Source organism: Gossypium hirsutum, chromosome D07, assembly GCF_007990345.1.
Source record: "Gossypium hirsutum isolate 1008001.06 chromosome D07, Gossypium_hirsutum_v2.1, whole genome shotgun sequence".
NCBI lineage: Eukaryota > Viridiplantae > Streptophyta > Magnoliopsida > Malvales > Malvaceae > Gossypium > Gossypium hirsutum.
In genome coordinates this window covers 26,027,512-26,046,428 of record NC_053443.1, presented here as the reverse complement: position 1 = coordinate 26,046,428, position 18,917 = coordinate 26,027,512, and the positions used below count along the sequence as shown (strand labels likewise).

The window sequence follows — 18,917 nt, the reverse complement described above, 5'->3', positions numbered from 1 at the left end:
TTTGAAAAAGTGGCATGGGATAAATTTTTTTGGTCCTTGAGATAATGGGCTATTTATTGTTTGGTCCTTAAACCTCAACTATAAATAGGCCTTCTCATTTCTCATTTCAATTCATCCCAACCAATCTTTCTCTCTTAGTTTTCTTTTTCTCCCATTTGAGAATTCTTAAGGAATTCTATTTGTTTGTAATACTTTGAAGATAGTAAAGTTATCATCTGGTGTTAGTGCCCGAGGACGTAAGTATAATTTACCGAACCTCGTTAAAACTCTTGTGTTCTTTCTTGTCCTATTTTTCTTTCAATATTTGAGGGTATAATAGTAGTATTTAATTGTGCTATTAAATTACTATAGAAGGGATATTCTGTCTAAGGAAAGACTTGGTATTTAAGATATCCATGTGATCCACCTCTCTTCCCTGGGAATTGAACTTTGTGTGATTTTTTAGTACAATAATTTACACGCTTCCGACCCTATTGGAACAACAACTCCAGCAAGGTCTAAACCCATAAGCCAACAAGCACCCAACTTCTCCCGCTAACCGACATAAGATGATAAAAGCAGCGGAAATTGCACGGCCAACAATTTGATTAGTAGACAAACCAAAATGTTAACATGGTCGGACCATCAATTAATGAATAGTCTTGGAGCAATTCCTAGGTCAACCCAAAGATTAAATATACATATCTAAGCACATTGTCCTTCCCATCTATCTATACCACATAGACACCAAATATAAATATCCAAGTACTATTCTTTTTCATTTTTCTACTCTACAAGGGCCTTTTAGATGGGTGGTTTGTTTACTTAGAGTTAGTGTAAAAACAACAATGACGATGAGATTAAATACGATACTGTAACGTGAGATAAAAAATAAACACTAAATATAAATGCCTATCCAAAAAAATCAATATTTCTCGCTTCCTTATTCCGACCTCACTTTTGGCGACTTAAGGATCGGAGCAACACAAAATCTGACGCTTCCATTGTTAGAAAAGATGTGGTTGAAAAAAGAAAATAAAAAGAATTCAAAACAAGAATTGAGACATCAATACCCTGTTTAAAATTTTAATTTAACTTCTAAGATGCAATAAATCATAAAAAAAATTAAATTAGAGTAATCGAAATGACAAATGGAATTTAATTATTATATATATAATGAATAGTCGCACGTTAAATTTCATGTCACTTTGTATATATTTTCAACCATAAAATGTGTTTTTTTCATAAAAGATTATGTTCATATATTTCTGAATCTTTCCAAACAAAAAACAATGTGTTACTTTGGATGCAATCTTTGAGTAAAAAATAATTATTATAATTATTTTGAAAAATAAAATGAGTTATTATTATGTTCACTATTGAGTTTTTTAACTCTACAATAAAGTTTCAATAAATTATATGAGTTTTAATTTTTTTTTTATTTTTTAATATTCCTTAAGAATATATTGTAGCATTTTATCTCTACTTGTGGAGTTTTTTACCAGTACAATATTTGGTACACTGTCAATAGGTTAGGCACTCGACTCAAATACCCAAGTTATAAAGAATTTGTTATTTAATTTTTTTATACTCTACATTTCTTAGCAATGTGGGGTTACTAACATTTCGAACTACTAACTAACCCCACTAGTTTGGAATGTTAGTAATTGTTTTGCCTTTCATACAAATAAAAATTATGCAAAGAACAAGGTATCTTTCCATTTGAACCATCAATTAATAAAACCACCTTAGAATTTTAATGAAGTTAATAGTGTTTATAGATTGAACCATAACTTGTATTAAAATTAAAGATACACCAGACATAATTTTTATTTTTTCCTCAGCATATATATTTTATTTATAAATATGTACGATTTTTTTTTTCGCTTTTAGCATTAATATGATCATATGCTTATCTTTTTCTTAATAAAAATTTACTAGAGAACTCCATACTTTTTCTTGTTGAAGTGGCATCGCATCTTATGTTTATGTAGGTAAAGATCCTTTATTTTCCACATTTGTTTAGACAATATAACAATCAATGAACTCCATTAAGAGTATTTTATTGGAACACCAGTACGTCCCGTGGTGCAACGAAAAAATAATTTAACGATTGCAAATCATGAATCTATGTGCGAGGAACGAATCGAGGATAAGAGAAGGTTAGAAATTATATCTTATTCTATCTGAGTAGAGAAAATTTGAGTCTAGTAAGCTTTTATGTCGAAACCAAACCACAGTCTCAACGATTTTGCTCCAACCTCTACAATATCACCCGAAAGAAAACGATCAAAAAGACTCTTCGGACCTTTTAGAGAGAGTTTTGAAATTATCTTTGTTGCTAGTTAAGTGAATATTAGGTAAAATAAGAAAGAAGGGTCAAAACTTGCCTATATTCAAATCACCTTGTTGAATAACATAAATCTCGTATAATAATTTAAGGGATTGCAATAATTATGTGATATTCATTCCATAAAGGATATCATTTTACTTCAATCCTTAAAATACTTCTTTGATTAAAATTTATTAAATCTTTTAATAATTTTAGTAAAGATATACCCAATTAAAATTATGTAAAACCCATTTCACATTTTACATAATTTAAATTGAATCATTTGTGTATGCATCTAGCATGCACATATATTGTGTCTAGAATTTAACTTTATCAAATTAAATTAATTATAAGAACATTTCTATAATTAATTTAACTTGTGTGACAAGTTAAATATAATCTCAACTTTTTTTGGATTTTAATCGTGTCAAAGCTTACGACTCACAATGTTGGAACTATGATGATCTCAAGTATAGGATCATACATACAATTATCACTATGAGAAATGTTGTGACTATTACATAGTAATCCAAAAAGAATGCTCATGGTGGGCTAATCCAGTATATTGTTCTCTAATATATACTTATGCGTTGACTTGATATCTCATATTCATAGTAACATCTTGTCGTCAAACAAGCACATATTAGTGTCAATGCATTATTATTCTCCAAGCCCACAATAATAATAATGGCAATTTCTTTATTAATAAACTAGGTAAACATGTAAGTGATTACATTCATCTCATGATCGGTCTTTGGCATAATCTCACAATCTCAATCCATCCGCTTTACGTAATGGACAACACTAGTCTTCATATCACTTTTATTTGGAATGGTTTTACTAGTGCTTCATAGACACATGCAACAACTTGTTTTTACACTTTGAAACTTTATAATTAGAGGTTACTAATTAAAAGTTGGGTTTTAATTGTTGGTGTCTAAAAAGGTTTTAATCCCATTTCTTTTGTAATACTACTTACCAAATCCCCTTATAGTCTTTTGATTAATGGATCTACCAAATTGCTAATTGATTTGACATAAATTATGGTAATTACCCCCTTAGAGATTAACTTTCTAACATAATCATGTCTTATAGTAATATGCCTAGACTTTTCATTATATATATCACTATATGCTTTAGACATTGTGGTTGTACTATCAGAAAACAAATAAATGGTCAGCTTTGGTTGTGGCCATAACTTTATATCTAATAACAATTTATTAGCCATTCTACTTATTTGCATATTGCAACTAAAGCTATGAATTTAATTCCATGGTTGAGTGAGGGATGCAAGTTTGCTTCTTAAAAGCCCAACTAATGGCTCATACTCCTAGTGTAAATATCCAACCAATTGTAAATTTAATATCATTTGCACTAATAATCGAACTTGCATTAGAGTATCCTTCTGAAACCATGGAAAATTTTGAATAATGTAAACCAATACTTTTAGTTTTTAAAGATATCTAAGAACCCTTTCAATGGTTTTCCAACGAATCATATTTGGTTTACTTATGTATCTAGACAATTTGTATACTGCAAATGCTATATTTGATCTAGTCTAATGAATGAATAACATAGATTATATTTCCAAAAGCACTTGTATACTCAAGTTGAGCAATTACTTTATCATGATTCTCAACCAATTCCATGCTCGAGTCGACAAGTTTATATTGAGATGTTCAAACTTTGTAACCAATTTCTCAATATAGTGACTTTGGCTAAGGACATGGCCATTACCATGTTTCTTAACTTTAATACCTAAGAACATATCAACCTCATTTAAATATTTCTTTTTAAAAATAAAGTTTGGATAGTTCTTTGTCTTGTTTGTACCAACCATGTTATTACTAAATATAAGCATATCGTCAACATAAAGACAGATTATTGCTCCATATTCCATAGTAAATTTTAAGTATATGCATTGATTAGCCCCATTATATTTGATGTCAAATTTCTCATGCTATTGTTTAGGTGTTTGCTTCAATCCATATAGTGACTTAATTAATTTGCAAACCTTATACTCATTCTTGGAAGTATAAAATCTTCTACTTGTTTCATATATACTTATTCATTTAAGTTGCTGAAAAAGCTTTAAGTTTGCACTTGAAAAATAGTTTCATTCCAATTGTTGTTAGAACGGAACTAAACAGAAAGGTTTAATGTAAAGTAACGCAAGTAGCAAAGTAAGAAGAGATAAAACACAATGTTTGTTAACGCAATTCAGACACAATGGTCCTACGTTTGCTGAGCTTCACCCAGTGAATCATTTAATTCAACAATCGTCCAAATCACCTATTGGCTTAAGCCCAATCTACCCTTACACAAAGAAGTAATTGCAACCCCAATACTAAACCCAGTTGTTACAAATCACTCACCCAAATACCTCACAATACAATCAATAAACCTCTCCAAAGAATACCTAAAAGAATCACAAAATTACAACATAAAAACACACCAAAGCTATCAATAAGGACAATCCAAAACTGCACACAGTATGTGACACAAAACATCTATTTATAGGTCTCTTCAAGTGAACAACCAACAATGTTTTGATAGGCTTGAAACGCTCATTTAAAAGGCTAAATTATCCCATTAAATATATTTATCCAACACAATAACAAGTTTTTATTCCAAAAATATTAATTAATTAATTAAAATAAATTTAATTAATCACTTCATTAAATTATTTTCCCAACCCGATTCTGATTCCGTTCAAATCATAATGATTTTGCCATAGTAGAATGTATGAATAAATAAATTTAATTGTCTCGTTTCATAAAACTACAATGACTACTTAATTTAATTTTCACTTGGATTTTATTCGATATAATTTCAATCTAAACAATCATACTTATGTCTCTATATGGAGTCATCCGCTCAGATACCTAAGATAAGTTATCTCTCCAATTTGACTTGATAAACTGATTGACAATATAATAGTTCGTTAAATCAATTTGCCCAATTTTGATTCTTCCAACTGCAAACTATTTTGATTACTTACTAATATAAGTTTTCTTCTTGCATCACAATCTAACCACATGATGCAATTTCATATTAGTTAAAGGTTAGGTTCTCAGTGAATCAATATTTGATTATACATTTTTTATTTTCATGTTAAAAGCCATTGAGGGCAAATATACAAAAGATAATAATTTAAATAATGAAATTTTATTAACCAAAATGTTCAAAAATTACAAGCATTAATGACGAAATAACTACATTAAGGGCACCCAATCCCAACAATTTAAACATATCATCACACGAGTAACCCTTTTCAATAAATACAAAATTTCTAGAAACTATGATTTTATCAGATACTAGGACAATTTTGAATCCATTCTTATACAATAAATGTGCAAATACAAGATTTTTCCTAATTTCGAGAACATGAAATACATTAAACAATTTTGACTTTTGTCTTGAAGTAAAGTTCAATTCAACAGTTTCTTTACCTGGCACCTTAGTAACATCATTGCTTTCCCATTATGATTTCTTTTTTATTTCTTTTTCACACTTTTCATGTGTCTTAAGTAGTTTTTTGTTGTTGCACACATGAATAGTAGCACCAGAATCCTGCCACCACTAGAAAGATCTAGTTGTAGTAGTCATATAAACTTCAATCACCATGCCAATTTGCATTTCTATTACCATTGCAACAAGTTCCTTTGTTAGAATTGTGTGACCCAAATTCTTATGAAAATAAAATATAAGTGGCAAGATAAGGGGATTTACAAGTGGCAGTCGTATAGAAGTTTACTTTCTCTATTTGATGTTGATTAGAATAAGGTGTTTTAACCGAACTGTATTACTTCTATTTGACTCTGATTAGAATATAGTTTTACAAACCTATAAATAGACGTATTCATCTCTCCTCTTGTATTATTTGAATTCGACATAGTGAATTATTTTCTCCTCTACCTATGGTTTTTCTCGAAAGGGTTTTCACGTAAAATTTTGTGTGTTCTTCTCTTTTTGATTCTTAGCCATTATTGACAATCTATTTTTTACAAACTGGTATCATAACTTTTCGTGTTGCTTATCTCGATCATGGTAATGGCGTCAATGAAGTTTGAAATTCCGCTGTTGAGTCGCAACACCAGATTTGTGTTGAGGCAAATAAAGATGCAGGTAGTTCTTGTGCAGATGGATTTAGAAGATACCTTACTGCGAATAGATAAGATGTCTTCAACATTGAAGGATGAAGAGAAGAAGCGTAAAGATCAAAAGGCCTTGGCACAATTATATTTGCATTTGTCTAATGAAATTTTGCAGGATATGATGAAGGAGAAGTTCGTCGCTGTATTATGGGTAAAACTGGAGCAACTATGTATGTCGAAAACTCTAACTAGCAAGATGCATATGAAATAATGTCTTTATGCTCATCGTTTGGAGGAAGGTGCGTCTGTGCACGAACACTTAACAGTGTTTAAAAAAATTCTTTCAAACCTTTAGGCCATGGAGGTTCAATATGATAAAGAAGATCTAGGGTTGATTTTGCTTTGTTTGTTTCCCCTATCTTATTTAACCTTTAGATACATGATTTTGTATAGCCGTGAGTCTATCACAATTGATACGGTTTATAATTTTTTATCTCGTATGACAAGATAAGCACCTTGTGGTTAAACCCAACTCTCAAGGAAAAGGTCTCTTTGTTCGTGGGAGACGAGATTGAAATATTGGTGATGATCGTGGAAAAAATGAATGGAATTCTCACGGTAAATCTAAGGGAAGATCAAAGTCTTCAAACAGAGGTAAAACTTGTAGCTTTTGTAAGAATAAATGGCACATTAAATCTAAGTGTTTTAAGCTGCAAAATAAGATCAAAAGGGAGGCTACGAATCAAAAGGGCAAACAACCAGAAAAATTCGTTGAAGCTGATGTTGTAGAAGACTACAACGATGGGGAACTTCTAGTCGCTCCTGTCAACAATTCTAAAGTGAGCGAGGAGTAGATCCTTGATTTGGGTTGCACCTTTCATATGAGTCCTAATCAGGATTGGTTTACAACTTATGAAACAGTGTCTGAAAGTGTTGCTTTGATGGGAAATAATGTTTTATGTAAAATCGCAAGTATTGAAACGATTAACTTTAAAATGTTTGACGAAGTTGTCAGAACACTTAATGACATGTGACAAGTTCCAGAATTGAAGAGAAATTTGATTTCATTGAGTACTCTTGATTCAAAAGAGTTCAAATACACAGCTAAAAATAGGGTTTTTAATATTTCCAAATGTTCTCTTGTTGTGATGAAAGGGTAGAGAAAGACTACCAAGTTATACGTTTTACAGGGTTCTACTGTTATTGGTGATGTAGTTGTCGCTTCCTCGTCCTTGTCAGATGATGATGTTACTAGAATTTGGCATTTGTATCCAGGGCATATAAGTGAGAATGGCATGGCAGAATTGAGCTAAAGAGGACTTCTTGATGGGTAAGGAATTTGTAAACTGAAGTTCTGTGAGCACTACATTTTTCGGAAATAAAAGAGAGTTCGATTCACCAGAGGAATCCATAACACGAAGGGAACATTGGAGTATATTTATTCTGATCTGTAGGGGTCATCCAAAGTGCTTTCGAGAGGTGGAGCTAATTATATGCTAACACTTATTGATGATTTTTCCAAAAAAGTTTGGGCGTTTTTCTTAAAGTAGAAAGGCGATGTGTTTTCCACATTTAATTCTTGGAAAACTATGATTAAAAAAATAGATGGGAAAATAAATAAAACACATTCGCACAAACAATGGCTTAGAGTTCTGTTCTGATGAGTTTAATGAATTGTGCAAGTTAGAAGGGATCGTGAGACACTTGACAGTTCATCATACTCCTCAGCCAAACGTCGTTGCAGAATGAATGAATAGAACGATCATGGAAAAGGTTCAATGTATGTTGTCGAATTCCAACTTACCGAAGTCACTTTGGGCCGAAGTGGCCCCTACTGCATGTTTTTTAATCAACCGATCTCCATCTATTGCCATTGAAAAAAAGACTCCATAAGAGGTATAGTTTTGTAATCCTGTTGATTATTCTGATTTAAATATTTTTGGGTGTCCTGCGTATGTTCATGTTGATAATAGAAACTTAGAACCAAGATCTGTTAAATGTGTTTTTCTTGGTTATAAAGTTGGTGTAAAAGGGTATAAGTTATGGTGTCCTGAAGATAAAAGAGTTGTGATTCGCGGAGATGTTATTTTTGATGAAACTGCTATACTACCTAACTTACCTCTTAAATACTCTTCCAATAAAGAATAAAAAAGTAGATGGAGCATAAAATTGATCTAGAATCTAAAACAGAGTTGACTCCTCAAGCCAGTACAGAAATTCAGAATAGAGTTTTTTCTTCACCACAATACTCTATCACCAAAAACAAAACTAGAAGAGAGATTAAACCTCCAAAGAGGTATGCTGAGGCTAATCTAGTTGCTTATACTTTAAATGTGGCTGAAGATATAGATGCGAACTAGAAGCCATCTACTTATTCAGAGGTAGTTAGCTATTAAGACTCAGAAAAGTGGATGATTGTCATGCAATATGAGATGGAATCACTTCACAAAAATAGAACATGGGATCTTGTGAAGCTTCCTAAAGGCAAAAAGGTTGCTCGTTGTAAATGGATGTTTAAAAAGAAAGAATGGACTCTAGGAGTTGAAGAAACTAGATATAAAGCAAGGCTTGCTGCAAAGGGTTATAGTCAAATTCCAGGTGTGGACTTCATAAATATGTTCTCCCCAGTTGTGAAACATAGTTCAATTTGAGCTTTGCTTAATATTGTGGTCATGCATAATTTGGAGTTTAAGTAGTTAAATGTAAAAACTACATTTTTGCATGGAGAACTTGAGGAGGATATTTGCATGCAACAATCAGAGGGCTTTATAGTTTCAGAAAAAAAGAACTATGTTTGCTTGCTGAAAAAGTCCAATTATGGTTTGAAATAGTCACCAAAACAGTGGTATAAGAGGTTTGATTCCTTTATGACTTCTCATGATTTTAAAAGAAGTAGCTTTGACAGTCGTATTTATTTTAAGAAAAAATAATGATGATTGTTTTGTGTATCTACTCCTCTATGTTGATGACATGTTGATAGTAGGGAAAGATAAAGGAGAGATAATAAAGGTCAAAGCCCAGCTTAATGAAGAATTTGAGATGAAATATTTAGGACCAGCAAAGAAGATACTTGATATGGAGATTCTCAGAGATAGAAAAGTAAGTAAATTGTACCTAAGTTAGAAAAGGTACATTGAGAAAGTTTTTTGCAGGTTCATTATGCAGAATGCTAAGCCTGTTAGTACTTCTTTAGCAACCCATTTCAGACTTTCATCAGCTTTGTCTCCACAATCAAATGATGAGATTGAGTATATATCACATATTCCACATTCTAGTGCAGTGGGATCCCTCATGTATGCTATGGTTTGTTCACATCCAAGTTTATCATATACATTCAGTGCAGTTAACAGATACATGACGGAACACTAGAAAACAGTTCAGTGGATTTTGATATACTTACAGAGTACTATTGATGTTTGCTTATAGTTTGGAAGAACTAGAGATGGATTTATTAAGTATGTAGATGTTGATTTTGTTAGAGACCTTGATAGAAGAAGATCTCTTACAGGTTATGTCTTTACAATTTAGGGTTGTGCAATCAGTTGGAAAGCCATTTTGCAAACTATTGTCGCTTTTTCTACCACTGAAGCTGAGTACATGGCGATTACTGAGGCTTGCAAAAAAGCTATTTGGTTAAATGAGCTCTTTAGTAAACTCAATGAAGACCTTCAAATCAATATAGTATTTTGTGACAGTCAGAGTGTCATCTTCCTTACAAATATCAAAATGTATCATGAGAGAACAAAGCACATTAATGTTTGGCATCATTTTGTTCATGATATTATTGCTTGTGGTGATATTGTTGTGAGAAAAATTAGTACTCATGATAATCCTCCAGATATGATGACTAAGTCACTTCCTATAACCAAGTTTGAGCATTGCTTAGGCTTGGTTAGTGTTCATTGCTGAAGATAAACCCTTAAGAGGTTTCATGGATGAGGTGGAGAACTTGTTCGTTAAGAATTCGTGTCAAGGTAGAGATTGTTAGAATTGTGTGACCCAAATTCTTGTGAAAATAAAATATAAGTGGCAAGATAAGGGGATTTATAAGTGGCATCTGTATAGAAGTTTACTTTCTCTATTTGATGTTGATTAGAATAAGATGTTTTAACCGAACTGTATTACTTTTATTTGACTTTGATTAGAATATGGTTTTACAAACCTATAAATAGACGTAGTCGTCTCTCCTCTTGTATTATTCGAATTCGATATAGTGAATGATCTTCTCCTCTGTCCATGGTTTTTCCCGAAAGAGTTTTCATGTAAAATTCTGTGTTTTTTCTTTTTCTCTTTATGATTCTTAGCCATTATCGACAATCTATTTTTCACATCCTTCTTATCTTGTTCAACAAGATTAGTTGTGTTTGTGCTTACTAAACCAAAATTAGGCTTGTTTCTAGAATTTATGAATCTACAATATCAGATAAAATGTCATTTCTTTCCACAATGAAAACACATTTTATCAGTCTTTCTTTTATTAGTTCAATTGAGTTTTTTTTTTCTGAATTTGAGTCCTTTTGTGTGCCTTCTCATGACTCTTTTCATGGATAAAGTTAACACTCGAATCAAGAATAAGTATATCACGAGTGCGATTTTCAATCTCAATTTATAAAATGAATTAGAAAATTTTGAAAGATATATGATTCCGAAGAATGCAATATCCTCTTCCTATCCATTCCAAAATTGTGACAATTTGGATAAAATTGAACCTATTTGAAATAAATAAGGAACCTTGATTTCTAGTTCACTTAATTTTGAAACTAGAAATTGCAACTCATGCACTTATCCATGATAGGTTTTGTATCAGTGATGGTAAATTCTTTTTTTTTGCTAGAAATTTATCTATGCCTTTCTTCTCGTTTCCGTATGAGTTTTCAAGTGTCAACTTCTTTTGGTGAAGTCATGTTTCAATAAAAGTCATAAAGATGATCTCTAAGAGAATTCAATATGTATCCACGATAAATGCACTCGTCTTCTTGGCATTTGTTTCTTTCTTTGATAGTATCATCAAAGTCTGTAAGTGTTGATTCTAGTAATGGCTATAGATTTGGAGATATCAAGGGCAAAAGATCTAAAACAACAAATCAGAGTAGCCAAAATGGCTAAGGGTGAACAGTTAACCGAACTGAACTAGTATTAACTGAATTCATCGAACTTTTTAATCCTCAAACCATTAACCGAACTGAATTTTTTTCAAAACAATTTAACTGAACCGAAATATTTCGATTAATACGATTGGTTAACTGAATTAACTAAAATTTATATGTTTTATTTTTTGGTTAAAACAAGTATAAAACATATCAAAAAAATAAATTGATAATATTCATTTGACCGAATTATCCGAATTAAAACTACATATAATTTGTATTATTAATTATGAAGTTCGATTAATTTGATTAATTTCGTTAATTAGCTAATTTCGAACCAATTTAACCGATAATCGAACTGTCAAAAAATATTAACCGACCTCCGATCGAATTAAACCGATAAACCGAATTAGATCAGTTCAATAAATTAATTTGATTTTAACCGAAATTTAAACCCCTAAAAATAGCAAACAAAATTAAATCTTATGTGAATAATTGCACACAAAAGTATATTACCCATGATACATATCTTGTGGCATAAAATATGATTTTCCATAACATTTTTTGATAGAAAATTATGTTCATACATTTCTAAATCTTTTGAGAAAAATATTTTAATTATTTTGAAAAATAATAATAATATTTATAAAAGAATATTGTACCTCCAAACTTATCAAGTGCATACCTTTGGTTATATATAGACCCAATACATAAGTCTAATTAGTTAATGGCTAGTACTTAAAATATAAACTTTAAGAGTTTATATGTAATTTTTAGGAATATGAAGTTACTAACATTGTAAACTCAGCCTTTTAAGTATGATCCATCTTCGTCGAAGAATCGCGTTCATGCCCAGTCCACCGCCAAGAAAACACCAACACCATACCTATATAGCCTATAAAATTACATTCTGATAAATATATCTCCATCATCTCCTAGCACAGACAATAATTCAAAATGAAGTGTTTGAAAGTTGAAAGAAAATCTAACAAGTTGCATAATGCAGATTTTGAACATCGGTAATAAATGCAAAATACAGTAGTTGTTTGTTTTTCCGAATTTTGTACAAAACTGTTTAGACAGCTAACAATATATTAATTTATAGGTGAGAGAAATCTGGCTAAGCGAGAGCGTCTAGAAAGCTTGGGAAGGAAAAGTCCTTATCTGTGATTGGGGGTGTTGGCCTGGTGGGATGAATAGTAATATAAATATTTAGCCTCGATAATTTGGCATATCAGGAATCCCCAGACTTGATGATAGAGTGAACGGTTTCACTGGGAAAACTAAAGTACGTTGTACGTCCCGCAACTCAATTGCACAACGAACCACAAATGGGCTGCCTGTGCCTGTGATACTGTAATATGTAATTAATTTATTATTTTGTAATTAAAAATAAACTAAATACAAATACTTACATGAATAGTAAGTATTTAATTATCATTTAGTTAAATTTGCTTAATAAATAAAGGAGCTTTGAAATTGCGGGGGTAAATATATTTTACACTAAACTAAGAGTTCTTTTGACTCTTCCCAAAGTTTCTCTCTAGAATTTAGAATATGAGACTACCAGGGATCAAATTTAAGATCTCCATTATTAAGAATGACAAAGTCTAAAAAATGGGTTCAAATAATTTAGAAAAGAAAGGCACCAATATTAGATCATGTTTTGTTGAAAATATAAGACAGGCATATATAAGATTGTCCCCGCTGTCAGTGTTAGATAGCAATGGATCAAGCCCAAAAATTGGCATTCTCGGGAATTAAATGCACCTAAAACCACCAACAATGCTCTTTGCAGCAAGGCAGCTAAAACTAGATCAGACCCTGAGTGACCACAACTGAAATGGACCCAACATGGAAGCATCACAACCAACCACTCATCGACTACCGAGTTGAAGATTTGCATATGAAACAAAATGAGATTTTCTGTGTAATGGCACCAAAAAGGGGGTACCACAAACTTAAACAGAGTGTGATCTGTTCTACCAATTTATTAGCAAAAATCTCTTAGCGAAACACAGCAGCTTTCAACATTTGTATATTAATATGAATTACATCCCTAGTTACTTTGAGAGCCAATAAATAATAAGGAACAACGTACAAGCAGCAATTACTGCTGACAGAATAAGAGTGTCCCTTGAACGCCTCCTTCTGATGGAACCTAGAAAATAGAGGATTTTTAATTAGTAGAAAATAGTAGTATACATAATAAAAGGTCAATAATGAAGATACATAGTAAAAATACCAAGCAAGCCACGGATAACAGGGAACTTGTCACTTAAAACTTTTACTTTCCCTTGAACATCTCCAAACAAAGCTCTTTGAGAGCCCAAAACTGCTCTTGTCGTTTGAGCTTGATTGATCACATCATCTATCTATAGAAGGCAGACATACAGGTTAGAAAATTAGAAATGAAATAATCATTAGACAAATAGGGAAGAAAAACTAACCAATAATAATAGTAATAATAAATACAAGCTACTTTGAGACAGGGCACTGAAGCTAGCAAACAAAAATATCATGAAACCACCTATCTGCTGAGGGAATCGACTATTTCTTTGCTTTATTTCCACTTTGTTTACATTCTGTTTATTCTATGCTAAACAAACAAAATATTACGAAACCAATGGGAAGCCTAAAGTTTATTCTATGCTACATTAATCTTATCAATTAAAAATGGAGTTAACATACCCAAGTTACCTGTAGACACAGCTAGAGAAGATAAAATAGAAAGATCTGTGAGCAAAGACGGATGTTTGTGCATAAGAAAGATGTAAAATAAAATTTTATCAGCATATCTATTTGCAACCAATTTTGGACTTCAATGGAATTCACCTTCACCTCTTGTACTCCAACTCTAAATCTTTCTCTTTTGGGTAAATTAGAACTTAGTGCAAACTATACTTTCGCTTATACTAAAAGTACAAATGATGCAGACATGGCCCCAAAGCTAGTATGAAGTATGACATGTGAACACCCATCAATCCACAACTATGAATAACCCATATAAGCAGATAACAGCACCAGAATCAACTTTCATGAGACACAAGTCACTTGTGTCGTACTAGTGTTTGAATTTCAAAACCTAGATCCTTCAAATTGCAATAAAGCAACCAAGGACGCGTTTAGAAATGATAAGCAAGAGTAAAGAGGTATACATCATTAAGCAACCAAAACCAAACTGATGGAACGCCACATCTAAGCAATAGAAATGATTGTTCTAGACAAATTTGTAAATGGGGCTTTGTGATTAGGGCTCATCTTTTTGCACTTCCCTTGTATTTATTTGTAAGGGCTTGATTCTGGGTTCATGTATCTCATATAAAAAGTGGTTTTTGTCAAAGCTTTGAGCTAACTTTTGGTAATATGCATTTGGATTTTGAGACTAGTTCATGGAGGCTTGACAATGGTGGTTTCAACCACTGAGATTTTTGGCTTCTACATGCTAGACACTAGTTTTAGGTTTCTGACCAACAGGTTCACCTGTTTCTTCGGTTTATAATGCGTAATTGTGTCGCACACCTAATCCAAAACCAATTAAACTATACCAGGATAAAACACATTGAGGTAAAACACAGAAGGGGAAAGTTCTTTCAACAAAGCATGCACCACAATAAACATTGATAAAAGAATGTTTAAATCTTACATGAGCTATGCTTCCATGGATGGCAGCTCGCTCTCTGAGTAATTGCATTCTCGGTGACATACTCCCAGATGCCTGCATTATGGCAAATAGGTAAACTTTGGGAAACAACATGATATTAGCAATGGCAGTGACAAAATTAAGAGTTGAAATCATATGACTACCTTATACTCATTAATATCATCTCTGACAGAACTCAGAAGCTCCGCGTGTTCCCTCATTGAATTTATGTTTCCTTTGATTCTTCTAAACTCCTAACAAAGATATATCATTGCTTCAAAACGATAGAAAACTAATCAACTAGTCCAAATAATAAACAGCCAAAAGCAGCAATAACTAGGGGCAATTCAATGGAACATGGATGCCATAATTTATAGAGCAATGAACCAAAGTGCAATGAAGACAATCGACAGTCCAAAAAGCAGATGAGTGAACACATTTGGGGCCTAGTTCGATCTATAATTGATGACAATGAAAGTGTAGCAGAGAATAATTCTATGGATCATGGAAACATAAATTTATAGTGCAATGAGCCAGGGTAGCAAATAAAGAACTTACAGCAACCCTGGGTTTGGAGCATACAGAAATGTAAATCTGTTGGGGAGAAATCTATGATTTTTCAGAAATTGAGAATGAATTAGAGATTAGCTCAAACTGTTAAGCTACCACCAACAGCCGCTCTTCTTCCACTTCTCTCATGGTTCAAGAAAAGAGGAGATTAGGGCACTTCTAACTGTAAACTTGAACATAAAGGAAAATCACATGCTACCCCTGCAGAAACTTTTCATGTAAATGGGAAGGATTTTATACATCCCCAATTGTCTATGGAAATTATTTTTCCCAAGTACACAAGTAGAGAACAGAGCAAATACACAACAAAAGATATAATGTCAAGAGTTCAAATTCTAAAACTGCTAGGGAAGTATATGAAGTTGCTGGTACGAGGCCATCAATTATCAACAAAAAAAACCATGGACCAAAAATCTTTTGAGAACTTGACTCATATAGCATATAGCAAAAATGAAAAGCAACAATAAAACAATAGTATAATTATACTCATGTTGCCATAAACAAATTTACAGAGGTACAGATTAATTGCTGCTTATACTGTATTTCTTATCCCACTGAACTGATTGTCAGGCATGTAACAATCATGAGCCATGAACTAATTACAATTAAGAAATAGAATAACTGAATTATATTTTATTTCAAATAGAGGTACAGATATCCTAGTAAGAATTGCCAAAACAACCAATCAAACATGTTTATAAGCATGCCTTGATGGTGTCATGATTTGGTATATTATCAGTTTGAACCATGGCTCACAAACATAATGGTAACAATGACTTAGAGGTTGGAAGAGAGTTTTTCCAATTGCAGTGGTAAAAAGAATACAAAAACAACAGCAATAATTAGAAGTTGCAAGACTATACACTACACATAATTTAATATCTAGCAGTGATGTAGGGCAAAATATCAGGAAATGTTCATATTTCATTGAAGCTTATAGCACCTGGTAATTATACATGGAAACCTGAGTTCTAATAACAAGTCTAGATAAAAATTACAGAGTAGACAACAAACAAACCTGAGTAAACTCATGTAGTATGTCTCTATGCCTTGCAAGCTTCTGGGTTACTGAAGTAGTTGAAGCAGCAGACGCAGCACATCTGCTCATGGCATCATTTATGTCCAGCAGTTTCTCGAGCAATGACTGAATTTCCATTTCCATAGACTTCCATGATCTACTTGACCCAACGGTTGGCGACCCAGTATCTAGATAAGCTCAATGTGAATACATATATCATCACAAAGGGGAAAAAAGAATCTAACCAGATTTCAAAGGCTATTTAAATACAAGGAATAAATATATGCTCTTTGGTATTAAAGATCCAATCTATTCAGCCATTGGAGTTTGTTCAGTTTTTTTAACAGATTTATTCATAATTACTGTAATCTACCAAAAGAAAATCAAAATGCAACTATATAGCACAAAAAAAGAAGCATTTGGTACAAAAATCTAGAGATAATAAAATGAAAAAGGAAGCAGTAAAAGAGCAAACCTCCTTGGGTGAACCTAGCACCGAGCTTAGCATAAGAAGAGAGTTTGACATCGAGATCACCCTCGATCTTTCGAGCCTCTCTCCTGAGTTCCTCCCAACCCGATTCTTGCAGATCCAGATTCGGATCCGTCATTTAGATCTTGGTGTTTGAAATTCGGATCCCTGGCTCTAGTTTCGTTTCTTATGTGCGTCCAACGATGGAGATTGGTTGAGTTATTTCAGGTTAGTAACCCTCATCCAATTACAGAATTCAAAAATGCTGCCGAGTGTTGGAAGCTTACTTGCTTTCTTTATTTTCGATGATCTTCTATTTCGATTTTCTGTTTCTCAGAGTTTGAGGGAGAGAAGAGAGGATGCTCTTCTATGGTTATTCGTGGTTTATTATTTTGCATCTGGACCATTGAACCTAAGCATGGGCCCAACAGAGAATCAAACTATGGTTCCATTCTACCAAAATAAACTCTCGTGAAGGCCCAATTACTCATCTATATCTAGTGTTTGGTTCAGTGTAATAGGTAATCCATTACGCCCCGATTACGCGCCTATTACATTACCGACCTATTTCGGCGTTTGGTTCGCTGTAATCGGTATTACGCGCCTATTACAATACCGACCTAATTCCCAAATTCTCTACTTTTCTATTCCCTTCCCAAATCGACGATTACCCTATTACGTCCGGCTTCCCTTCCCAAGTCTCTGTTTTACCCTCCCTCCCTACCCGAAATCGACCTCCACCCTCTCCTTTTTCTGTCCTCATCATTTCTCCTCCCATTTCTTTACCGATTCTCTCTCTCGGTCTCTTTTTTCATTTTTTCCCTTTCATTTGTTGTGGTTTTTGAAATCCACTGCTTCATTTTTTCTCTCGGTCTCGGCGTTTGGTTTTTGAATCTTGAGGTATGAATCTTGAACTTTTCATTTCTTTGCCTGTCTTTGCCTTGGATTGTGGCTGCTTTCATTGTGCTGCTGCTGATTTTGGTCATAAAAATATTTGCTTACATGCTGATATAATTTCAGTTGAATTCAAGAATATTTTTGCCTGAATAAAACTCTATTTAATCAGCAGAGAGTAGACCAGAATTTTTTTGCCTGAATTTTTTTGCATGCTGATTTGTGTTTCATGTTGGTATGAGTCCTTTTAATTTAATATTATGGAATGGCATGTTCATGTTGGTAGCCATTCTTCAGGTAGACCAGCATTAGAACCAAGGGTAGTAGTTATCAAATCTTCTCTGAAGGCATATGTGAACTGTCCTTTTTGTGCATATAATGTGATGAGCAGTTTGTTCTTGTGTGGCTTGAGAAACCACATAGGGTAGGGTACTTGACATTAATCTTCTTGAATCTAGAGGGGGTGGAAGGGAAGCTTCAGAATGTTGATCTTGACATTGTGCTCAATATTTTAACGAGTAGTTGCCATTTTACTAAATCAGAATCCAGGAGAGAAGTGCATTTAGTTGATCTGGTACGCTAATATGTTCCATAATTCATGGGTTTGCTTGGCTGCAATTGCAGTGCATACAAGCTCAAGTTTTAGGTTAGGTTTAACAGTATTATGAGATGAGAAAATGTTAGTGCATGGTAAGTTACACGTCTTTGGAAGAACATTGAATACAAGAAAGAGCAATAGTAATGGAATAATATTAGGAAAAGAAACAAACATTTCCATAGCTATTTGGACTTTCCTAGTGGAGAAGAAAAATATGAAGTTCTTATTAA

General features: G+C 32.8%; 1 protein-coding gene across 1 annotated transcript; it reads right to left on the bottom strand.

The window, feature by feature from the left end:
- Positions 1-13,402: 13,402 nt before the first annotated feature.
- On the bottom strand, positions 13,403-17,619 carry LOC107954569 (Golgi SNAP receptor complex member 1-2). Its single transcript, XM_016890167.2, has 6 exons — positions 17,202-17,619; positions 16,727-16,914; positions 15,303-15,392; positions 15,142-15,213; positions 13,741-13,870; positions 13,403-13,656 (listed from the first exon to the last, which is right to left on the bottom strand). The coding sequence occupies exons 1-6, from the start codon at positions 17,332-17,334 to the stop codon at positions 13,559-13,561; spliced, it is 711 nt and encodes a 236-aa protein (XP_016745656.1). The 5' UTR covers positions 17,335-17,619; the 3' UTR covers positions 13,403-13,558.
- Positions 17,620-18,917: the final 1,298 nt, after the last annotated feature.

Coding starts and splice junctions, on each gene's coding strand:
- LOC107954569 (XM_016890167.2), bottom strand. CDS start 17,334: ATGACGGATCCGAATCTGGATCTGCAAGAATCGGGTTGGGAGGAACTC. Junction 15,393..16,726: donor TACTACATGAGTTTACTCAG/GTTTGTTTGTTG, acceptor TATCTTTGTTAG/GAGTTTAGAAGAATCAAAGG. Junction 15,214..15,302: donor ATGATATTAATGAGTATAAG/GTAGTCATATGA, acceptor GCCATAATGCAG/GCATCTGGGAGTATGTCACC.